This window comes from Protopterus annectens, chromosome 4.part0, assembly GCF_019279795.1.
Source record: "Protopterus annectens isolate FY-2018-M chromosome 4.part0, PAN1.0, whole genome shotgun sequence".
In the NCBI taxonomy this organism is placed as follows: domain Eukaryota; kingdom Metazoa; phylum Chordata; order Ceratodontiformes; family Protopteridae; genus Protopterus; species Protopterus annectens.
Genome location: NC_056733.1, coordinates 1,538,893,582 through 1,538,919,554, shown reverse-complemented (window position 1 = coordinate 1,538,919,554; position 25,973 = coordinate 1,538,893,582). Strand labels below are relative to the sequence as shown.

Here is a 25,973-nt window from a genome sequence, read left to right as displayed (position 1 = left end):
AGAGGATCAGAGGCAGAGAGGTTTCTAGAGGTTGACAGTGCTGACACCAAAGGTTCTTTAGGTACCACTGAAGTTTTCTCATGTGAAGCCTGGCCAGAGGAATTAGAAGGATGCAAGATGCCATGTATCCCTAGGATTGCAGGAACTTCCTTGCAGTGAGGTGACTTCTGAAAGTCAGCTGTGTAAAGTAGAGAGGCAGGAAGCTCTGCTTTTGTGGGGATAAGAAGGCCATTTGGGATGCTGTGTCCAGCAGTGCTCCCAAGAAAATGATCTTCCTGGAGGGTGTTTGCCTTGATTTCTTCTCGTTGATGGTGTACCTTAAGGAGGTTAGGAGGGTTTTGACAAAGAGGAGGTCATTGAGGAGCTTTTCTTTGTAATCTGCCTGAATGAGGCAGTCATCCAGATAAGGGTAAATTTGTATATTTTTCTGTCTGCAAAAGGCTATGGTCGGGGCTAAGCATTTGGTGAAAACAGTGGGAGCAGTAGATAAGCCAAAGGGTAGTGCAGAGAACTGAAGTCAGTCTGCTCTGAAGCGAAGGAATTTCCTGCAGGATTCATTTATGGGGATGTGGAGATAGGCATCTTTTAGATCTAGGGTAACTAACCATGCATTTTTGGTCACAATAGGCAGCAGCTGCTGCAAAGTTAGCATCCTGAATTTGGGGCCCACCAGGAAGAGTTCAGAATGGATAAATCCAGGACGGGGCACCAAGTGTCTTCTTTTCTGGGAAGAAGGAATAGTCTGGAATGATCTGAAGGAAAAGGTTCTACTGCCCCTTGGGAAATGAGAGTTTGGACTTGTTTCAATGCCTCTGCCCACTGATTTGGAGGCAAGTCTGGGTAGCCTCTTGGAATTGGGAGTTAGTTGAAGGAGAATTTGTACCCCTGAAAAAATTTTCTTTAAGACCCACTGGTCCTTTGTTACAGAAAGCCAATTTTCTTTGCAGAGGGAGAGCCTTCCTCCTAGTTTTGATGTGTGAAAAGAAGGCAGAGGGGGAGAGGGAGTCATTGAGAGTTTTTGCCATAGAGGGATGGCTTAGAACTCCCTGCCTCTGGGGTGGAAGAGGTCCATTGTTTGATTCTCTGCTGTTTCTGGAATAGGAGTCTGGGTGGTCTATCCCTGTGGGGCTTACCTTGCGCCTGTCTGCTAGGTGCAGTGTTTTGAGGGAAAATTCCTGCTGAACATAGGAGGTTGTACCTAAAGGAAATCTTTCAATGTTTGCATAGATTTTGCTTTGTCTTCCATCTTTTTAAGCACCTCTTCTGCTTTTGCTCCAAACAAGCTGCCCTCATCCAAGGGTGTATCCAGTAACTTAGATCTGACATGATCAGGGAGAGGTTGTTCCTTCAACCAAGCATGTCTCCTAGTGAAGGATTCTGACACTGCTGCCCTGCTTGAGGCTTGTAGGGCATCATATCCACAGTGCAATGAGTGTTTAGCCACTTGACTAGTACAGCAGTAAATCTGCTAATTATTTCTAATTGGCACAGTCAGGAAAAATTAAATGAAAATGCCAGCCAAGCTAGAACTTCCAATGAGTGACCTCCCAAACTTCCTGTAACAGAGGCATATGGGATATATGCAAATGACCCTTATGAACATCAGGTGTTTCAGCTATATGGCGATTCTGATTGCCCATGACTTTTACATTTGAAGTAGTTTTAATGGACAAAAAACCCCAGAAATTGTCCATTAAAACGACTTCAAATGTAAAAGTCATGGGCAATCAGAATTGCCATATAGCTGAAACACCTGATGTTCATAAGGGTCATTTGCATATATCCCATAATCCCCTGTTACAGGAGATTTGGGAGGTCACTCATTGGAAGTTCTAGCTTAGCTGGCATTTTCATTAAGTTTTTTCTGATTGTTTTTTCAGTGTGACCTTCTAACTCGTTGTTTTAATTGGCACAGTCAGGAAAAGTTTAAATCTTTTGCTTTAATAGTTCCACAGCGTGTTGTTGATATTTAAACATGTGGAACTGACAGTTGAGTGTTCTGATAGCTAAAGTTGCAGAGGTGTATACTTTTTTACCCCATCTGTCCAGAGCTCTGGAATCCTTGTCAGAGGGAGAAGGATTCTTTGCAGAACTAGCCTTTGGTCCCCATGTAATGACCTCTGGGTCTGCAGCAGGATTTCTGTATAGGTATTTGTGAGAATCTGGTATTCTTTAATACCAATCAGGTTTTCTGGGGGCAGGTGGGAGGGCGTCAGGAGCTAAGCTGGATTCATGGAAGACATCATTAACCACCTCTAAGATTAGAAGGATGGCCAAGGGTCTGTGCTGGGGCAGGTCTAGAAACTCTCTGAGTATTTTCTTAGACTGACGGAAGTATTGGGATTCCCAGTGGAAATGTTCCCTGAGGGTGTGAAGAGTTTCCTCAAAGGAAAGATCTTCTGGAGGGGAGGCAGAAGGAATGGACTCTTCTGCATCTGAATCCTCATAAGCAGTCAGAGGTTGTTGTTCCTTTTCAAAATCTGAATAATCAGACTCCTCAGAATCCTTTTCTGTCAGTGTTTCAGGAGAAGGGTCTCTTTTCCTTTTAGAAGATGTGGCATGACTACCCCTGACAAGGGTGATAAGGTCCTCCATCATTTTAAGAATTTGAGCTTGGGGTGGTGGAGCAGGAGTAAAATGGTGGCTAGAGGTAGTTTTCTTACGAGTGGCCTTGCCTCTAGGCCTAAGAGTATCTATCGGTCTGAGAGAAACAGTAGTCAGAGAAGACGTCGTTTTTTGTCTAGAATCGGTAGTGCGAAAGACCTCCTCTGAAGCCAGAGCCTGTGTCGCAGATTACACCCAACCAAGGCAGAGACAACCAAAGGCTCTGAAGATGAAGAAGATTTCTGCGGCATACCGGACTCTGAAAGAGTCTCAGTAGAGGCCTGCAATCGTACCGAACTGGGCATCAGGAGCTGCAAAGGCACCTCACCAAATTCCAAAGAACTGACGACCTGCTTAGTGGTAGAGTCGTCAGAAGGCTTAGCCTTGTGTGGTCTGTCTCTATCTTTATCCTCACGTTTTTTTAGAATGTCTACGGATTGTTGGCTGGTGGACACCATTTCGGAATGCGAAGACGGAAGACGAAAATACTTGGCTACAATAAGAGCTCTATGACGAATGGTTCTCGCATTAAAGAGGGCCTAAACAAGTGAAGCAGTATGAATGGAAGTCTAGGTGTGGTATTTGCTTTCCACAGGCGAGACAACTGTTAACTTTTTTGGACATCGGTTAGTGCAAGAAAAAAGGATCTCCAATGGGGTAATTAGCTTTAGACATTTTCAGCTGTAATTCAAACTTTTGTAGTGACCGACCTGCACACTTGCAAATTTCTTCTGCTACGGGCTCCACGGCATGAAAGACTGATGTAATGGCATTCTTTTATAGCACTGACGACCTGATGTCAAACAGCAAGTGACAGCAGCCGACGTAGAAAAACACTGACTCAGGTATTCGGGCCGGCTGAGGGCTACCACAGCAGGGATAACCCACAGGTGATGACTGCAACAGTGAAACACGAAGAACACCCATCTGTTCCAGCCACTCAGTCAGTCACCCAAGTCTCTAATCATACCTTGGTCAGCTGGTCCACAATCATGGCTTCATTTTTCAACACCACAAGAGGGGCTAAAGTGTTGAACTTCTAAATATTTAGTTGATACAAGAAGCAACGCCTCCAAAAATTATTTTTCATAGTCCTTGATCTATTTTTCTCCTTACCTCAGCAACACCCACCATGTAATTTTCAGGCAGACATAACATGCTTTACATGCTGAGAATTTCCCCACAGATTAGAATACCAATGTGCTCTATGTGTCAGGCCAAAAAGACAAGCCACCAGTTAACTGTCAGCCTATTCTAAATTAGTTCGTATGAAACCTCTGCTCAAACTGGCATGCTAATACAAAGTGTGCTCATAAAGTAAAAACGCTCAACAACAATTCATGCTAGAACAAAATAATTGCAACTTACACTAAATGTCTATGAAACAACTGGCCTGCTGGCACAAGTTAGTATTATTCCTGAATCACAAACAACTGTGGATTTCAGAATTCCTAAAATCAGACGGGGAAGGGGAGTAGCATTAAGTGGCTTATTACTCGCTCAGGAAACAAACACATTGTTACATACGAGAACAGAGTCCAAGATCATCAGAATAGGAAAGTGAGCAGTGCCTGTGGAGTAGAGGGATACTCACTACTACATAGGTGGTACACATTCAACTACCTGCTTGATGGTACTGATACACAGAATGGCTGGGTTCACTCAGGGGATATACTGGCCACAAACGCTGTCACTATCCCTCTGGGAAGAGGAGGAGGGAAGGTGATACACAGGGTGACCTGGGGGCAGGAATTAGACTAACACAGCCACCAATGAGTGGCAGCCTTCAGAGTGAGTGGGTGGAAGCATGCACTCACAAGAACAGAACATTGTGGGCTACCCTTTGCGATGCAATTTTCTTATTCCCCTACCCAACTAGAAGGATTAGAGTATTCAAAAGTGCTCTCATTGCTGTGATATCAGCTAGAGCACTGTGCACCCTCATGGCTGCCTGAATGATGGCCCACTCAGACAGTTCTCATATTGGCTCCATACAGGTAAAATTGCCAGAAGGAATGGGCACCTTCTGATGGGAGGGTGCTTGATGGCTGGCAGGCACAGGACTAATATTAACTTAAGAAAAAAGAAGAAGAGAAAAGCTGCAAGTTCCAGTAGACTGGAGCTGCCCTGGTTGCACATTAACTGCATTTGTGGCCTTGAAAAAGGGGGAAAAGATCGCTACTTCCTTCCCACCTTTTATCTCTTCTTCAAGTTTCTGTAACATCTGAGCAGGTAAATTTAGAGATCAAGAGTTGTGTGTGTGGGGGGGGGGTGCTGCCTTCAAAAAACTGCTTTTGTAGGTTTCGACATCAGAAGTATTGCTGTCTTGAAACTCTGGCTTCCTGTGGAATTAGAAATTTATTTTACCGCAATACTGTATGATATGTGATTATAGTAAATCCAGCCTGCTTCCTTCTTTCTGAGAAATTGCAAAGGACTCTTGTCACTTTAGGCAAACCCATGAAATGGCTGAAAGTGTAAGAACTGGTATAAGAAAATCATCTAGTGGAAAACAAATTATGCATAGTGACAAACATATCAACTCTTGCATATGATAGCAGTGTACATACAGAGGGAACGGAAGATGGTAGAACAGTTTTACTAGGACTAAAGATGCATAAAGACCTGATATCGCTTCTATTTGGATAACTAAGATTCCTTGAGGCAGGCTTCCTAGCTTGTTAAGAATGGTCAACACATATCAATGAACTGGTACTTGACAGCTAAGACAGTTAAACTGTCCATGCAGTAAGCTGCAGTGTTTTTACATCTGGGGAGTATAAATGCCCATTTGACTTGTGACAGGAGGTCCTTCTGCAAAGGAAACACTCATAACAGTCCACCCTGGACATCTCAGCGAGTACAGAGAACTCTGTCTAGGTCCAAAAGGTGTTCTTAACAACATCCATGAACCCTCCTTCGTTTTTGGATTACTCTAGGGAGAAGGGGGGATCACAGGGAATGCATACAGAAAGAAACATGTTTAACTGAAGCAGACTGCATCCACTGCCCAAACTTCTATAGGTCTTATTCTGGAGCAGAACTTCCTGAATTGTTTGTTGCAAAAAGAGGCAAACAACTCTATCTCTGGGCACCATGCCACTGAACAATCGGAAGAAAAATATCCCTGCTTAACATCAATTTGTGTGGATCTGCTGATTTGCTTAATCGGTTTACCACTTTACTCAATTATGACGGCATGCAGACTGCCTTAGGATCATTTGGGATTGAAGAACTTTCTCCATGTCAATATAGCAAGGCTGCACAACTGGTAAAAATAACCCTCACCCTCTCCGTTGCTTGTTGACGGATCACACTACAGCAGTGTTGTGTAATAAATTGCAAAACCTCACTTTTCCAGATGGGCTGGAAGTCTGTGATTACCTGAATCAGTAGCCCCCCTTCTCTCTTGTATTTATATGCTTCTTCTTTTCAAATGCATCACTAACTCCAAGAATCATTAGGCCTCAAGTGTGCGCCCAAGCTAGGTTTGAAACATCCATGGTTAAGGTCTGATATTGGGGTTCTTCTTGAAAGGGAATCCCTTTGTTCTGTCTCATTTGGCTGGGACACCATTCCCGAGCTCTAGAAATAGAGAGTAACGCAGGAATAATCCCATCTATATGCATCTTAAGTACCACTCGAGTTTTATTTAAGAAAAAGTGCATTCTTGCCACATTGACATTTACAATTGTTGAAATCATGACTACCAGTGCCCACAGGAATTCCCTTGCTGCAACCATTTTTAGGTATCATATGCTGAAAACACCAGACCAAGATTCTACAGTGAGGTAGGCAATCTGGATTTTAAAGAAAGAAAGAACTCCAAGAAAATCACTCTTTTCAGTGACATCTGGCATGGGGCTAATGAAAGAAAATTCTGGGGTTTTGAAAGCAGTCCATGGTGAACTGCACCTCCTCCTGTGATGCTCAGAATGAGGTAGTTGTGTGAATGCCTTTGGTTGTGAAATGAGAAGCAATTGCAGCAAATAACTCGGTAATAAGTTTGGGTGTAGTGGCCAATCCAAAGTACACAGAAGTAAACAGATAACTGGAGCACTGCCCCCCACCCTGCCCAAATCTGAGAATACACCTGTGGTCCCTGAGAAAAAAAGGTATATGAAGGCAAGCATCCTTGACGTCCATGGTAACCATCAGAACCTGAGGGAGTAAGAGTGGTAAAAGGGCCTTACAAGGTCAACATTTTCAATTCTGGAACCTTTAGGTAGGAATTTAATATAGACAGATCAAGGGTGGGCCTCCAAAAATCCAGCATTCTGGGAGCAAAAAAGAGCCTTGAGTAGAACCACCCCTATTTTGGTCCTGTTCTGATTCTGGTTTTATTTTCACTGGCTGTATGAGCTCTTGTAGAATTGGTAGGACCAGATGCATTTGGTCTTCTGACAGAGGCAGAAAGACTGACATCTTTGGTTTTCTTAGGAAATGAAGTTTGTAGCCTTGAAAGATAACCTGTAGCATCTACTTATCTTTGCGAAGCATTCTCAGTTTCTTATGTAGTAGACTACCATTCCAGATATTTTAATAGTGGTTGTAATGGATAGTGGACAAGGCAGAGGTGGAATTTTTTGGACACTAGGTACAGGGTGAAAATTTGTGCGGTCATAGCTCCTCCCTAAGGGGAAATAGGGCCATGGAGCCCCCACACTTCATCTATTGCTCTCCTCATCATTTTTTCTTATACTGGTTCTTTTCATTTTATATACTGCTTTCCCTTCCTCATCTACAATAGTAGGCACAGAGACAGCCTCTGGTAAGGGTTTAGACCTTGGCCTGGCATGTCTCTTAATTAAAAACCCCATGGCTGCCTCTCTGGATGTAGCATCCACAACATCACAGCCAAACTAGATGTCATGCATGCGATCCTATAGTGCTGACCTCAGATAAGCATCACGCACCTCTCCAGTCTTCTCCTTCACCTGCTCTAGGACAGCAATTAGAGTTGGTCATGTGTGTCTGAGTTAATGGCTCTTGAGGGCTAGTCAGGCAGCTGTGTACATATTCATCTCAAACATGTCTCTCACTCTGATTTCTCTAAGACTGGGAAGAGTATTGGTAGCAGACGTACCAGTTATGACATCTTCCCTGGCTCCACAGACACCACTAATAAATCTGCCTTGAGCCTTTGTGAAGATACTTCTAAGATTCCTTGACCCTGCAAAACCTATCAGGCTTTTTAGGAGTAAGGGGCTGGATTTACAGTTCCTTAGAAGCAGTCAAGAAGGCAACCTATAGAGCTCCCAAGACCAGCGTAGGTACATCAGGTTTAAAGGCATCTAGACCCAGAAAATCAATGTGCATATCCAAGGCGTCCAATATCTGTCTGCATTGCCATTTGAACTGTTTTTCACATTACAAAGCATATCTCCAAATGAGAACTCCTTTATGAGCAAAGTAGAGAAGCTCGGTTCGTCAGTGTCTATGTCATACCCAAGGGGAGAAGGCATTTGGGAAAAATAGTCCAATTTTTCTGTCTGAGGGTCATCTCCCCTCTGTCGAGAAGGATCTCTCCCTTGGCAGAGGGCACTCCAGACACCAAGTGTGATGTGCACTTGGCTGCAGAGTCTGCTGGATATGCAGATACCCCTGAGCCAAGAAGAGGCATTCCTTGGAAATAGCATGGTAGGGGAGTGCGGACCTAACAGTTACCTGATGTATAAGCAGCTCTAAGCACCTGGGAGTACTTGCTCTGTTTTTATGTTCTTGAGAAAGGATAGTGCCTTGGAGGTCTGAAACTGGGAAATGGGACTCCCAAAGCTCCATGACACAACTTATAATGTCCTCCCCAGTCTCTAGCTAAAACAGTGGACTGACTGTCCTCCCCTTCTGGAACAGCAAAACATGCTTCAGCCACAGGCATTTAAGATGAGATGCTGGAAATGGGGCAAGTATCCTTAGCTCAGTGGGACATATCCAGATTTGCAGGCATGACAGCCTCAGAAGGGTTTTGCCAGAGGCCTTGGACACCTGAGATGCACAGACCAGAGGCTGTAAAGTAACCTCACCAGAATTCACATCCTTGAGACAAGCAGGAACAATGGGAACCGTCATCACATCATCCAAGTATTTGACATATCTTCTTATCAAATAGTTTCTTAGAGGGAATGACCAAGATTGGGGATGAACTGGAGCATGCCTTTGTGATACAAGTTAAGACTTCAAGTCTCTTCTGACCCAAATAGTTTTGCAGCAAATGCTCCCTTCTCCTATGAGTTTTTGTAGTAAATCCCTGACAAACTCAATGTCTTGCTATTGTACTGCAGACCAAAATGAAAAACACAAAGGCTGCTAAAGTTTTTGTTTGTGGGTTCTGTCTGCCACAAAAGCACCTACCTTCTTTCTTGTGGACATATATGCTCCAACTATACCTAAATGTCTGACCCTATTAAATTACAGCTCTTGCTAATGTGCTCTGAGCCTGAATGGAACACCCAAAGACTATGAAAATTTTTGTGAGGAATTTGACTCCTAAAAGAGCACCTGCTTTTATTCTTACATGCAGACATGCCCCAACTACAAAACAGATGTCTGGGCCCACAAAAGCACATAATTCCATGAACAACTAAAAAAGAAATACACCAGTAAGGGCAAGAAAATTTCCTCACTGCGGTACATATTTGATTAAGTTCTGGAGCAGGCTAAACCATGTTGGACTATGAACACCCAAAAAAGGGTTGATGCACTCTAAACTGCAGCAGGACAGATCTAAAATGGTGAAAGCAGATGTCAGCTTTATATCAGGAGTGTTCTGGCATCCCTGGGGCAGTTGTCAGTAAAGCAGCATGCTGGAAGTCAGATCAGATATCAGGTCTTCATGCGACTGAAGTCTTAGTAATAAGGACTACTGCAACAGTGATCTCAATGATCATCATCCAGTATCTTGGTTGCCAACATATGATGTGTAGTATAAATAAGCTCTCTCAATTTGCTATAAACCTGCAGTGCAAAACATTACAAAAATGAACACTTCTATAAATTATTCTGATACTAATAACAGTAAAGCTAAGCACTGCTTCATATGGTTGGTCAAATAAATACTGGACCCTTCAGTCAAACTTTACTGTTTATCCCCGAGTCACAATACCCCTCCCCCCCCCAAAAAAAGACTACAGTCTGAGTCATCACTGCATAATTTATATCAGCACAACGTGCACTCTTCATTAAACTGGTTCACGGTTTAAAATCTGCCAACTCAAAATAATGTACTTACGTATTCCTGTGCAAAGTCTATCAAGTTTTGTAGGTCGATGTCATCTCGATATGCTTTAACATTATTGTTAATGAAGAAATTCAACTGCTCCTTGATCCAGTCTTTGAATACAAAAGCCAGAATCCCTGCTGTCAGTTCCAAAAAGAAGATCAGCCCTAGGAACACTGAAAACTGGGCATAAAGACAACAGAGAATTATAAAGCTGAGTGAGGTGGACAGGAAATGAAAAATCACTACAATTCTGTGACTATGAAACACCACAATAACAACAGTCCTAGCTCACTAGACAGACTTTTTGCAGCAGTGACTTGTTTCACTTTGAAGCATAAGCTGTTTATATGGAAGTTCTGACACTGGCTGTTGCACCATCTGATGTCACCGATGACATCATATGCTAAGAAAAAAGAAGCATGATCAAAGCAAGCACATGTGAATACGTTTAAATTATGTCTCATTGTGACAGTACATTTCAGTAGCAAGGTTCAAAGTTGCAAAACATTCAGTGACTGCAGAAGTCCATTAATTAAGGTGCTATTTAACTGTTACTGTTCAGAGGTTCAGAACATGCAATGCAGTGTATGTCCTTAGGCTATTCAGAAGCCTGGTGTACATTAGCCCATGTCTGCATTGTATCATCCATGTAAATGGCCAGTTGTATTCTGATTTTTTTTTTCATATTTATTCCAAAGTGTTGAGAGAAAACTATTTTTTAAAAAAAAAACTGAGAAACCTTGTATTAACCTCATAATTTACAGACAGGTTCAAATAGAATAATACTTCATAAACCAGTAATAAAAAAAAGACTCCTATATAACTCAGACAAGATCAGGAATAGTCAACATGATATGAGTTGATATTTCAAACTCGATTCCTAGCCTAAACCATTTTTTTTCTTTTTACTCTTGCTAATTGGGGTTAGGAGGGACTATCCACATGGGAATCTTGACATGAACTGACCAGTTTGAGTGTCATGCATGATCAAAGTACCCCAAATCATTTTCTCACAACACTGGACATGCTATTGTCAAAGTAGTGATACTTGCTCATAAACACAAGTAGGAATTGAGTCGTAGGAATTATGATGCCTTTTTTAACCCTGTATGTGTTTGCAACTAATCTACTAAATGGCACTACAACCAGTGCTGAAAGGAAGCAGCAATGAAATGATACAGGGTTCCTGTGCTTTTTACAAAAGGAACAGAGTTCTCATGCTGTTTTCTACTGGTACAGGAAATGAACTTCTTAAAATGTTTTTAGGGTGCTGATTTGACGAAGCTGAGGCTTTTAGTTATTTACTGCCCTCACAAATTTGACTTGTATCTGTGTTTTTGCTAAAATACTTTTAAGATTTCTAAGCCATCATACAGTTAACCATCACAGTGACATTTTTTCTTAGCTATTTTTCTATTTTTTATAATGCTATGCCAGAGGTTCACTTCTTGGTTAAAACATGAAACAATGAATGTATCATATCTACCTATATAGAAATTCAAGACTTCAAGACTTTAGAAAATCACAAAGTGGAAATGAGGCAGCATAACCTCCCTGGAGCAGGCTGCACTTGTAATGACTCACAGAGTCCTCACGTTTTCCAGTTTTTATGCCAACAATATAAATAATGAACAACAAAGTCTCTAGCAATGACTTGTATAGCACACCACTTGTGACATGTCTTCCAACACGATGCCTTCTTGCTTCACTCCTTATCCAACTCCACACAGCCAATTATGTACCCACTTTACTATTCTTTTTTTTGTATTTTTGTTTTAACAGACTTTCCATAACAGCAGTGTATGGACTGATATCCACTGACTTTACAAGGTCCGAGTACACTTGTCTAAACTGCAGACCACTGGAGTATGGTGACAAAAATTTGTTCAAAACCTTAACCATGTTTGGGTAGCCACACCTTCATTTATCAAAGCCACATGTTCTTGATTTACATAAAATTGGTCTCCTATGATTATTGTGAAATAGTCTAGATTAATTGCCTTTAACTATGTTGTACTTAATTCCCCAGGTTCTTGTGCCATGAAGTCTATTTTTTACTTCTCATTTCTAAAAAAAGGTACAGGGTTCTTGAATGGAGGCAAAGGGAATTCCTTACTGCAAACTTATTTATTTTACATTTGTTGACCGGGATAGTCCGACTGGATACATGTCCATTTTCAGCGGAGGCCCGGGGAGAAAAGCTCCACACTATAATGTGATATATACAGTACAACAGACAGACAGTTTATAGAATACAACAGTCACACTATTTATACATATTTTTAAATCAGAAAATAGCACTATATAAGTGTAGGACAGAAGACAGAAGAAAGAATTATAAAATTCTTACTGTTAGGAGTTAGTAGGAAAGAGGAGGTCAAGAGGAAAAAGGTAAGTAGTGGCAAGATGATGTGAGGGGAAGATGGGGTTGATAGGAAAATAGGGAGGGAGGAAGAGATGAATAATAAGCTGATAAAAGGATGGTGAGAGAGATGTGAAAAGAAAAGATGTGTTCTAAGTTAAAGGGGGGAGGTTACAGGGGCAAGTAGTGAGATGGGTAAGGTAGTGTTTAAGAGAGATTTTGAAAGTAGGAGTCTGGGATAGGCTTCTTAAGAGTCAAGGGAAGCCTGTTCCAGAGGATGGCTGGAGATTAGCTATACAAGTGTTGTCCTACACGTTTGTTAGACTTGTAAATTTGGAGAAGATGTTAATCAGAGCTCCTTAAAGATCGAGTGGGAGTGTAATAGGAGACTAGTGAAGAGAGACTCGGATAGGAAAGTGGTTTGTTGAGAATGAAGTGAATGGCAAGAAGTTGGATATACTGGAGATGGTTTGGAAAGTCAAGCCAGTGTAGTGACTTGTGGGCAAGACAGTGGTGGGATTTGTAAGGCAAGTTTGCAGCAAATCTAGCCACTTTGTTGTAGGTAGATTCAAGTTTAGAGAGAAGTGTAGACTGAAGGTTAGTAAAGATTTGTGCACTATAAAAGATATTAGGGAGGAGATAGGCATTGGCAAGGGTTATTCTAGTTTCAGAAGTAAGAAATTTTTTATTTCTATAGAGAAGACCAAGTTTTTGATTGGTTTTCTTTATATTGTGAAGTACGTGAAGGTCAAATTTGAGTTGGTCATTAATAATTACTCCAAGGAGCTTGGTATGGGTTTCTGAAGCTATTATAGTGTTGTTGAGTGAAGAGATGGTGAAGGAGGATTTAAGGGAGAGATGGGATTTTGGGAGAAAAGGTAGCAGTTTTGTTTTTTGGGGGTTAAGTATAAGAAGATGTTGAGTTAGCCAAGTTTTGGTATGGTTAAAAGATGTTTGTGTGAGGGTTTATAGTTCAGAAGGATTGTCAGCTATTGAAATAGTGGTAGAGTCATCTGCGTACTGTATGAGAGATGACTAGGGACAAGATTTGTGGAGATCATTAGTAAAGATATTAAAAAGGAGGGGTCCAAGGATGGAGCCATGTGGAACACCTGTGTTAATAGGGAGAAAAGGAGAGAGAGCAGAGAGCCATTTGACAGATTGGTACCAGTCTGACAGGTAGCTGCTAAACCAAGAAATAGCTGTTGGGAAAGGTTAAGTTGAGAAAGTTTTGAAAGGAGGATAGAATGAGAGACTGTGTCGAAAGCTTTGGACAGATCTAAGAATAGACAAGAAATGAGTTTATTATTGTCTCTGGCTTGGGAGACAGTATTGCTGAGAGAGATAAGTACACTGCAAATCAGCCAGAGGACTCTTGTAAAGCAACTTCTGATGATACATCATATGGTAGAAATGGTCAGATTTCCTGGAAGCAGAAAAGTGGAATCTGGTTCCAGAGGTGCACTGGTGAATGCATCCTTCAAAATATTTATAACTTGATGAACAGTTAAAGCATTTGGTTTTGATTGACCAGTGAAAGTCCTATATCTTAGCTGAGCTTAAGTATATTCATTGGAGTTCCACTGGACTTCCACCTTCATCTTACAATGGTTGTCCCCAAATGAGAGGTTCTCTGCTGGTGAAGCACAGGATAAGGAGTCTTAGTGCCAGAGTCATATATGGGGTGGGGGATAATTAGGACAATACATGCCTGCTTATCTGCCTCTGAGTCCAGCATATATGATTCCTACATTGCTTCTAACCTTCTCCTCTTAGAAGGGCACCCCTGACACCTCAGAGATTACCAGATCTGGCTGCTTGGATTTCAAAAGCTTGATAAAGCCCTCAGACAGTTGGAGGAAATCATGTGAACCCAGGACATGGACTTGGCTAAGGATCTACTTAGCCTAGACTAATGCAAACTACCAGACAGCAGTTTGGAATTCAGTACATTTGACATCAGCTTGTCTGTGTGTCCACCTTCCTGTCTTAGTTTGCGGACAGGTGACCAAGACCTCCATATTGTCTCTGGAAACTTCCTCTGAAACAAGGAGTGAGTGAATACTGCCTTTCCCCTCTTTAATCACAAACCAGGTGTGTCCAGCCAAAGTAATCAGAGAGGCCTCAGGGATAGCTGAAGCTTCAGTAGTTTTGTTCCTGAAGGATGTGCTAGTAACTGATGGCATGGCAGCTTGGAGAGTAGTTGGACAACAGGCTTCAGCTGAAACCAGCTCCAAAGCCTAGGGCTGCTACAGCACCTCATCAAATGCTGTGTCGGTGGACATATGTAAATTCAGGATTACTTGAATTGTGCACACATTTCCAGATGCTTCTCTTGATGTTACTTTTCTGAGTGTTTATGCTTCTAAGTGAAGTCCTCAGAGGCCTTGCCCAACAACATAACAATACAGCAGCAGGTGCATGCCAGCCTTTGAGTTATAAACTCCCAGAAAGGCTTCACTTTCTTTCTAATTGTTCTTGGAAAGAACTTAGGACAGTATGGACAGATGCACACATCACATTCCGAGTCCAGGAAGAATAAATAACAATTGTGGTAATCTTTATCTAGCATTTGCTAGGTTGGTATAATGGTCAAGATATTTGCCTTACAGACACAAGGTGCAGGGTTTGATTCTCAAATGGGTTAACTGGCTAGGCTTAAACTGGTCCATAAGGGCAGTTAGCCTAGTACTAATCTGTGAACCAATGAATCGACAAAATTACTTCAGTCTCAGACACTGGCAGTACTCTTGGAAATACAACACAAATACAGAAAAAAAAGGTTCACTGTGGGTATCCTTCTATGGAAGCAATCTGAACTGTCTGACCTACCCTTATGCAGCTTTTGACTGTATCAACTACAACAGCAACAAAAAGGCATAATCCAGCGCCTCTCTTACACCACTAATGTCCTTACATCCATGAGGGAGGGACCAGTGCGAGAAGGTACAGCTCTGAAGTCTGTTCATTTATCAGGCTGTCTCCATACAAGATATACTACTAATGACAGCTTTAACAGTGAATAAATAGTACAATGAACATACGAGTACCTCTCTTAAAACTGAGTACTGTACTATGACATGGGTTAACGTTAATTGCTTTGCATCTTTGCACAATTGAACTACTTAAAGGAATATTTTCCTATTACTTTTCTATGTACAACCAAACTATTCTGTAAACTTGCCTCAATGCACAAGTCATGGCTGAAAAGGGCTCACAAACCAATTAACCTACTGTGATAAAAAAAGAATAAATGTCACAACATACATGATATGGTTCTTCCCCAAATAAACTTGCCAGGCTAATGGCTTTATTATTTTTGTCAATGACTTCATTTACACTGTTATATTTCATGCGTGCAAATAAAAGTTACAGTGGTCTGCGCCCTTTAAAAAAATCAATATATGACTCAGAAAAATGTATGCAAAGACCACGAAACATGCAAAAATGGTTGACGTGCTGCAGTTCATTAACCATCCATTAATTTTCAACACCCAAATACTTGATCACAGGCAGCAGAAACATCCAAAAATTAATTTAAGTAAGACAAAAAACTATTTTGGACATATCTGGTGTTTACTATACACAGATTAACAAAATCTAACTAGACCACTGAGCCTCTGAACACAAAGATAATTTTATGTCTTACTTTAGCTGTGTTAGAAAACTAAAAAAAAACATACCTTACATTGCCTCAAATTTTTCATAAAGATGTCTACTATCCAGACCAAACAGCCAATGTCAATATCCTTGCACCCCTGGAGGGTGGGAGAGATAGGGAGCAACAATATACCAGAAAATAAAGAGAAGGAATGTAGGCATATGACTTTGGCAAAAATATATATACAATTTTAAATACATGATGCTGACTTACACTAAAATGATTTATAGAACTAAACACCTGGTACAATAGTAATGGCCTCAGCTTTAATGGCTACTACACACATCTGATAATCATCTACTACATATAACAAGGCCCAGCAAACTCTGCTTCAATTCCCTTTACCCTTACTATGTAGCCAACATGTGAAATTCCAACATTCTAACACTAAAGCAAGACTCCTCTTTAAAGTCCTTCAAAAACCAGCTAAACTCATACTTACTCCATTCCTGGCTTAGAAATATGATGTACCTGGATAATGCTCCCCTCTTATCCATCTAAATCCGGACATAATCCTATCCTCAACCACTTATCAACACCGATGACTTGCTTCTCTGCCTCTCATTTATTGGTGTCCTAACCTCTATCATCCATCATGCCCTTACTCCCCTCTACTACACATGTATTTTTATTCTTACTGCAATTTCACGCTCTAGCAATTATCCCAGAATGCTCATGTAAGATATAGTGTGTACAGCAGATAAAAATAACAGTACAAACAGACTGTTTTGTTTTACTTTTTTAATTTGAAGTGCATTCTAGTCTCACCATGGACTAATGTTGTAAACACTATCTTGTATTACTGTCTTTTACATGGAGACTTTCTCTTTGGCCTCCACTGAAACAATACATGCACAACAATGGTCAGAAGGAGTGAGGTTTAAGGGAAGGTAGGAAGTGAGCAATTTATTTAATGTTGCACTGAAAGACAGTTGTAAAGAAAACATGTAATGTATAATGTGTGTAAATAGAAAATATTAATATGGTTTGTTTTCTACTAATGTACATGTTCCTATATATTAAGTGATAATTTAATTTTAAAAAAAGGTTCATAGGCATGTACTAGGCTAATGACCACAAGGGTCTTTTTAATCCTTGCCATGCATCCCACATCTCTGGCAAGTTCTAGGACACTTGATAAGTGTAAACAGGGTCTTGGGAGATAAAACATTCACAAGCAGGGGCTAGGGAGATGACCCATTTATAGGCTGCCTGTGTCCATTAGAAACACATATACCGAACCAGGGATGAATTTCCTGCTCCCCATTCAACTGTCCAAGTTACACTTGAATTGGGGTTAAGGAGAAAGTCTGTTTCACATAGATGGGGAACCTGTTCCAGAGAAGGGGTAGTCTCTGGGATACATACTTGTCTTTCCAGCAGGTCCTATTTATATCACAGGCAAGGGTTATGTCTTTAGAATGGGTAATTCTTGAGATGCTTGTTTTGCAGATATGCTGGAGGTCAATCAGGGTGGGGTCTGGCAATGCCTTGTATGCCAGGCATAGATCTCCTCCTCATCAGCCTGTAGGAAACAGAATAGAGGGATAGAGATTTGAGGTGTTCTGCATAGGACATGTTACTTACACCCTGTATTTTTTAATGAGTAACCTCTGGGGCTGTCCCAGTAGTTGGATCTCCCCAGTTGGATTCGTATCAAAGAGGGCACTGGACTCAGTGATAGGTCTGATGAATGCTGAATTCAGTGGAACAATTACCTCCTTGGAACTAGATGCCATACCTTTGTGTATAAGTCAAACAACATAGAATGATTTCCTCACTAATGTAGACATGTGATGGTCAAAGGCTAGATTACTGTCTATGTATGTCCCCAACTCCATGACTACTGGGTCAACTCTTAGTGGGTGTGTTGTCTATATGACAGTTACCAGGGATTGATGACTTCCCAGAGGATACTATTATGCATTTCTTGGCATTTAGTTTTAGTTTGTGGCACAGGCAACAGCCCTTCATGGAGAACATTAGTGCCCATAGGGGATTCTTTGACTGGTCCTAATTTGTAATTGTCAGTAAATTTGGTCAGCCAGAGGCCCTTGACATTGGCACTGTCTTCAGAGAAATAAATGCCAAAAGGAAGTGGTCCCAGGACTGATCCCTGAGGGACTTCACTTGTGACCAACTTCTTTGCAGAGGGAGACTCCCGAATTCTAACTTTCTGGGTCCTGTCTATGAGCCAGCTGGCTATCCACTGGGTGATATAAGGGTTTTATACCAAACCTCTTGAGAGTTTACCAATAATGCCCAAGTAGGGTACTGTGTCAAATGCCTAGGCCTGGTCAAGGTATGCAGTATGAACCATTTTACCCTCACCCATTGTTTTGGTGACCTTCTCAAAGTGCACCAGGTTGAGTAGGCATACTTGCCTTTGACAAAACCAAAGTGTGTTAGGTACAGAGTCTGGAGGTTTCTTATGTCATTACTGATCATTTCTGTGATAAATCTTTCCAATGCTTTGCATGTGAGACTAGTGGGTCTGTATATGGCCCACCTTTGTGCAGAGGGATGACATTGCTGTTCTCCATTTGTGAAGCATGAAGCCTGTTTGGAGGCTACAGTTAAATAGCAATTCCAGACAACATGATAGGTCATGTTTCATGCTATTTAAAAGGCATCTTGGGCTATTGTCTGCGCCCATCGATGCAGTGTTCCTGGCCTTAGAGAGAGCACTAAGGACCTGTTCCCTAGTGATAGTATGAGGACTTATATTTGATGTTTTTCCTGAGGGGAAGTTGAGGGGGAAAGTTAAAGCTAAATTTGTCTGCCAGTACATTTGCTTTATCTTCTGGCTCAGTATAGGTGGCTACATGAACAATGAGCTTTGCACAAAATTATGTATTGCCTTTGAAGTAGGAGACATAGCTAAAGAATGCCTTGTGGTTGTCCTTGGCCTGGGAGGCCAAATTTACCTAAAATTTGGCTTTAGTGGACTATTTGCTCTCCGAGTTGTTTATTTAGTTTGGTGAGAGTGCTCAGTTGGACTTTCCAAGTAAACTAAGGCAATAAATAAATGTAGCAACAAAATACTATACAAAGTGACAAAAGTACAAAAAAGTACAAAATAAATTATCAAATTTAAAAAAGATAACATCTACAAACAATGGAAGAAAACAATTACAACCTTGAACAACTCCTTTCTACCAAAAACAGAAAGCCTTATTCTGTAGTACTTCTAATTTTGAAGGATATACTTGTTCACTCTACAGAAATCAATGTACCAAGTTATACTTCCATGGTGCAACACTTTATTGCATATAACAATGCATCAGTGCATTTTTCTCCTTCAAACAAGCCACCTGAAACCACTTGAAAGGGTAAAATGATCTCTTGGAAAAAAAATCATCATAATATTGAGAAACTGTTAATTCAGAAAGGCTTTAAAAAATCCCATTATATTATCTTTTCTGTAGGTTACTTAGAGGTGACCTCCCACATGTCTATACGTCCCAGTCCATCCCCGGAATACATGCTGTGAGACTTAACCTCAAACTGGGAACTTAATACTAAACATAATTATCAATAACAGAAAAAATGCAGCAGATATATTACAGAACCCCATCCAAGATCCCGGGACAGGTTTCCCCTTATATTCAAGTAGTAGTCAGTCATTACGCTTTTTTCAAAAATATTTACATTTAACTGCACACACTGAGTCACAATAGTTGACTGCACACATTGAGTCCAAATTAAATGGAAACATGATAGAATCTTACCCAGCAAAACTCCTTTTCAAGGGCTACTGTTGGTCACGCGTGGGGGGGGGGGCTTTTTTCCCATGCAGTTAGTTGTTAGGTAGTGCTTGCTGAGTTGGTACTTCAATCACAAACTTCCCAAAGGGCTGCGATTTGAAGAGGTGCCATTTGACTTACATTCACACCTAAATAAATTTATGAGGTCTTCAAACATTCAATCTGGAACTACATCGAAGTCCTAAAACATTTAGGAAAGAAGGCATACTTACCAGAATCACAGCATATGCAAAATATTGTTTCCTTTATTATCGGGAAGTAACAGACAGATCTAGAATTTCGAGGGCTTTCAGGTTAACACACCCCTCTCTCAAAGTATAAATAAGGAAACATTTTACTTTCTTAAATGGTAGTTACACACAAACCCACCAGTCACACAGAAGAATTAAGTTACGCATCTAAGTTGGTCCTGTAACTCATTAACAGTGTAACATTAGAAACATCCTCACAACATTACCTACTTTAAGTAAAAGGGCTAACTTCATAGTTGTACATTTAGTATAAAATGCTTCACATTTCAAATGCACAACTTTTTGTCTCTGATAAAGTCAAACAGTAGTGCATTTAAAATACTGTAGCTTGGTAGGTTTAGGTAGTTTGTTTTTCTATGATTTAGGGAGTATGGTAGTATGGGGATTGTGATTACAGTTGTGGAAATCTCTGCCTGTAGTACTGCTAATGAGCATTGGCAGTGATTCTCATTTGCAAAAAGATATTACCCTTCTTTGATGTGGTGCAGCTGTGGAGTTGGTACATTTAAGTTGGGAGAGGCTTTCACCCCTGCAAAAATATTTCAATATCTATTTTAACTTTGGATTTGGTTTACTTTACATTACCAAAATTGTTGATTTTGGCATTATCTGCATTTGGGATTTTGCAAAGACATTGTTTTTTCAGTTTAAAGAGGTTAAATATTTTTGGACATAGACATTACCTTACATAAGTAAATATGCACAAGCATCAACACAAAGTAGATTGATGCCAGCATAATGACTACATACTTAATGAAAAAACAAAACCATTAAATAAAGTGAACACAAACAAGAAACAAATACATTCCATTTGCAATCACTTAACCCAAAACCCTAGCAGTACGTTCAGACAATTTGACTGACTAATGGTCCTAACCATTGCATACACCCAAACAATTCACTTATGGTGCACTGACAAGATAAAAAAAAATGCTAAAATGTGCATGTCTACTGTTAGTGTATCTTGGCTTAATTTACCTGCAAGCACCCATAAAGACTTAAAAAGAGAAAAGTCTTGGGGACTAAAACAATGTAGCCGAAACCCTGGTATGTTCCTTAAGGGGTAATCTGAATATATCCCATGGCCCTCAAATACTGGAGACTTAGGTTATTACACAGTGACGATTCCAGCTTAGCTAGTTCTTTCTTGCCGTTTATACAGATTTAAATGCCCACACATACAAGGTTTATATATAGGTCACTTATTATTTGCACTACATGTAGCTATATTCCTTAAAATTACAGAGTCTCAAAAACATTATCAAGACAACACAGTATCCACAGGTAGTAATCACAGTTTTAAAGTAGATATTATTTGCTGTTCTGGTAACATGTTACTCATACACCCAAGCATCAGAATTTCACAGTATGACTGGGAGACTGCTGGCTTTGACCTACAAATACATCTTGAAGGAAAACTAAGTGCCTTCAGAACTTAAGGGAAAAAACTACACCTGTCCCCTTCCAGTAGGATATGCAAGCTATGGTGTTCTATACAGGCCTAAAATGATGCTAGCTATCTAACAGATAAAAAGTTACATTCTTACCAAAAAGTACAGTTGTTTACATTTACCATAAATGTAGATGTTTGAGTGTATTCACTGTTGCAGGCATCACACTTGGGTTATCTACCTGCAAGTAGCCCTCAGTCATCCCAAATACCAGAGTCTTGGGATTTCTGCGTCGGTTGCTGTCGCCTCTTCTATGACATCAGGTCATCAGGGGTATAAAACATGCAGCCTACACCATTACATCAGTTTTTCTTGCCCCAGATGTCAGTCAGGAGCCCCCAAAATAGGAAGCTATTACTTGGTGTGGAACACCTCCAGTAAAAAGTAAATACCCCTGCCATAAAAGATGGCCATAAAGAGGATTGGTAGAAAGGATATAGAAAACCAGTGGGACGGAGGGAGGAAAACCAGGACTGCAACAGTGAATACACTCAAACATCTACATTTATGGTAAGTGTACACAACTGTACTATGTTCTTCGTGTTTCACTGTTGCGGTCATCAGACTTGGGTTGATTCCCAAAGCTGAGGAAGGGTTGATGCAGTCAAGAAGTGTAATGGCTGGCTAGCAGGCCTTGTAAGACTGCTGTAGAAAATCCAGCTCTGGATTTAGAAAAAAATATGTAAGTGGTAATGCTTGGTGAAGGTGTGTACAGAACTCCAGGTTGCAGCTTCCAGGATGTCCCTGGTAGGGACCTCCCCTGAGAAATGCTGTAGAGGTTGTAGTAGCTCTAGTGGAATGAGTTCTGATCCCCAGAGGGGTAGGTTGTCCATGGTGCTTGTAGCAGAAGTGGATGCAGTGTGCTAACCATTTGGAAATGGTTTGCTTTGAAATGGCCTTGCCCTCTGCCCCTGTAGCAAAACTGACTAGCAGCTGGTCAGATTTTCTGAAAGGCTTAGTCCTGTCAAGGTAGAACCTGAGCTGTCTGTGCACATCCAAGGAGTGCAGGATCCTTTCCCCTTTACTCTGAGGATTAGGGAAAAAGGTTGGCAAATGGATGGATTGGTTTAAAGCCCCACTGGATACCACCTTGGGCATAAAGGAAGGGTTAGTCCTGAGGGAAACGCTGTCAGCATGGAAAATAATAAAAGGCTCCACCGCCATTAGTGCCTATAACTCAGACACTCTTCTTGCTGAAGTAATAGCTAGAAGTAAGGCTGTTTTCCAAGAGAGGAATTTTAACTCTGGTGAAGCAGCAGGTTCAAAGGGGGAAAGTGTGAGCTTCTCCAGTACAGAGTTAAGGTCCCAGGTCGGGGTGAGAGCTCTCCTAGGGGGCCTTAAATTGTTAGCTTCTCTCAGGAACTGTTAGATGAGAAGGTGAGAAAAGAGAGGAGGCTCAGTATTACAATGAGCTGAGATGGCAGAGGCATGAATCTTAATGGATGAGAAGGATAGGCCTCTGTGGAGCAGCTCTGCTAGGTCATCAAGGATTTGAGGTAAGTTGGGTACAGATGTGTCCTTTCCTTGAGACTGACTCCAAGAACAATATCTTTTCCACTTTTCAGCATAGCATTTCCTAGTACTAGGCCTTCTGGCCTCAAGGATGACTTCCAGCACCTGTTTGCTGAGGGATGCTGGTGGTGCATTTAGGGAATAAGCCAGGCTGCAAGGTTTAGGGTTTGCAGCTGTGGATGCAAAATCTGTCCCTCCTGCTGAGACAGCAGGGAAGGTGTGTGATGTAGGTGCTAGGGTGGCACTGCTGTCAGACTGCATAGGAGTGGGTACCAATGCTGATGTGGCCAGTCTGGTACAATAAGGATTGCCCTTGGCCTGTCCTGTTTGATCTTGAGTAGTACTTTTGAGAGGATATGCAGAGGAGGAAAGGCATCAATTGAGAGGTTTTCCCATGTAAAGGATAGGGCGTCCACCTTCCAGGCTCTGCTGTGAGGGTTCCTGGTGCAAAATTTGCTCAATTGGTGGTTTTGGGGGGAGGCAAAAAGGTCCACCTCCAGTGTTCCCCACTTCTGAGTTAGAAGTTTGAATGTGTTGGGGTCCAGTTTCCATTCATGAGAGTCCAGTAGATTTCTGCTTAAGTCGTCTGCCAGTGAATTTTGCTTGCCTGGCAGGAATTGAGCTTGTAGGTGCACTTGGATGCTCAAGGCTGTGTTCCACAGAGCCATGGCTAACCTGCAGAGTGGGTAAGAAAGAGTTCTGCTCTGCTTGTTTACATACCACATAACTGTGCTGGTGTCTGTCTTTATCAGGAACTGTCCTGGAAGGATATGGTATTTGAAGACTGCCAGAGCATTCTGTACAGCTAGCATCTCTTTTTGATTGATATGCAGGAGAATTTGTTCTGGGCTCCATTTGCCTTGAATGCATTTGCCTGCCATGTGAGCCCCCCATGCATAGTCTGATGCATCTGTTGTCAGAGTTTGGGTGGCGAGGGGTTGAGTGAAAGGGAGTCCCTTTGTTGTGGTTGCATGCTTCTGCCCACCAAGGGAACTCTGCCCTTAGACAAGGTATGATAGGAATAAGAAGTTGTGTACCTGCCATAACGTTCCATGTTAGTTGTCTTCTTCTCACCTTCTTTCTTGCTGGTTGGGTTAGGAGCTGATACTCTGCTCCAACTCGGCCATCTACTAAAGCTCGAGAGCTATTTACTGGCTAGAGGCCTCCCCATATCCCACAATGCTTGGCGCTAGATACCCAGATCTCATTTGGCAGAGCTAACACCATAGAAAAATTTCAAGGACACCCATCCAAACTACAAGGTTTACCTACAGTAGTAAAACAGAGGAAGGACGTAACCCAGATAAGAATTAGCCAGAGGAAGAAGGCCTCAAAATGGCACTCTTCTTGGTCTGTCCAGGCTAGGGGGATGGAGGGTGGGATGCAAGAAAGAAGGCGAGAAGAAGACAACTAACATGGAACGTTATGGTAGGTACATAACTTCTTAATGTTAAGTTGTCTATCTTGCCTTCATTCTTGCTGGTTGGGACAGCGTCCCTAGCACCTTAGTCCTGGGTGGCTCATTGGAACAGACTCTTGAGCACAGTGGAACCAAAATCAGCTCTACTCCTAGAGGCCATATCCAACTTATAATGTGAAATGAAAGTATGAGGAGTGGCCCATGTGGCTGCAGCACAAATAGATTCCATTGGTAGTCTTGCTTGAAAAGCTACCAAAGTAGCTAACGCTCTGGTGGAATGACCTTTAGATTTAGTAGGGAGAACTTTATGTCTCAGTTGATAAATCAAAGTAATAATAGAGGACAACCACCTGGATAAGGTTACTTTAGAAACTGGCAGTCCCTGTTTGCCCTCAGCATAGGACAGGAAGAGTTGGTCTGATTTTCTTGTTTGCTTAGTCCTATCCAAATAAAAACGCAATTGCCTATGAACGTCCAATTGGTGTAACTTTTGCTCAGCTTTGTTCAAATAGTTAGGAAAAAAGACAGGTACATCAATAGCCTGATTCAGGTTTGTTTCGGAAGGTATCTTGGGCAGAAATGAAGGATTAGTCCTGAGTGAAACTCTATCCTTATGAAACACAAAGTAAGGAGGATGAATACAGAGGGCTTGAAGTTCCGAAACTCTCCTAGCTGAGGTGATGGCTACTAAAAAGAGAGTCTTCCAGGAGAGTAATTTTTAGGAACAGGAAGCCGCAGGTTCAAAAGGGGGAAGAATCAAGGAAGCTAATATCAAGTTTAAATCCCACGGAGGCAGGGGATCTCTGACCGGGGGCCTAAGCAAAATAGTCCCTTTAAGAAAGGCCTTGCAAAGTTTGTGGGACATGATGCTGGTTTCTGACAGGCCAGCGTGGAAATCTGCAATAGCAGCTAATTGGACCCTAATGGTGGCAGACGAGGAGCCAGCTTGAAAAAGTTCTGCTAAAAAATCTAGAACGTGATGGACAGGGGCTGTAAAGAGATCTATATTCCTAGCCTCTGCCCATAAAGAGAAACGTTTCCACTTACTAGCATAAGTCTTCCTGGTGGTAGATTTGTGTGAAGAAAGGATGATTTCATGCACCGGCTGAGAAATATGTGGAAGCCTGGCTAAGGTTGGAAGTGGAGCAACCAAGCCGTGAGGTTGAGAGACTGAAGGGATCGGTGCAGCCCGCCCGACTGATGGACCAAGAGGTCTGACACTGGGTCCAGATTCCAAGGCTGCTCCAGCAGGTGACAATGCAGGAATGGGAACCAAATTTGTTGAGGCCAGTAAGGGCCAATGAGGATCATCCTGGATGCCAATGCGGTCGCCTTCTGAATTAGTTTGGGAATTAGAGGAAAAGGTGGGAATGCATACAGAAGACCCCGGGGCCAATCGTGAACTAGAGCGTCTCTGGGGGAGTGGCCGGGAAGGGGGAAGAGAGTGAAGAAATCATCGCACTTGCTGTTGAGAGGAGTTGCGAAAAGGTCACAGCAAGGTTGACCCCATCTGCAGAAAATTTTGTCCGCTACTAACTGATTGACAGACCACTCATGAGGCATGAGAATAGCTCTGAATAGCCTGTCCGCTATGAAGTTGGACTTCCCGGGGATGTGCGTTGCTATCAGAAACCGTTGAGAGGAGATCGCCCACTGCCAGAGTCTGAGTGCTTCTCGACATAAGGGATAGGACTTGGTTCCGCCCTGCTTGTTGATGTACCACACT

At 41.7% G+C, this 25,973-nt stretch overlaps 1 protein-coding gene across 1 annotated transcript in view; it reads right to left on the bottom strand.

Annotated features, from left to right (window-relative positions):
* TSPAN17 (tetraspanin 17) overlaps positions 1 to 25,973 on the bottom strand; it is a 1,348,708-nt gene that overhangs the window by 182,256 nt on the left and 1,140,479 nt on the right. Inside the window, exon 4 of the mRNA XM_044069351.1 lies at positions 9,833 to 10,003. Within this exon, the coding sequence (XP_043925286.1) occupies positions 9,833 to 10,003 (171 nt within the window). The remainder of the gene's footprint in view (positions 1 to 9,832; positions 10,004 to 25,973) is intronic.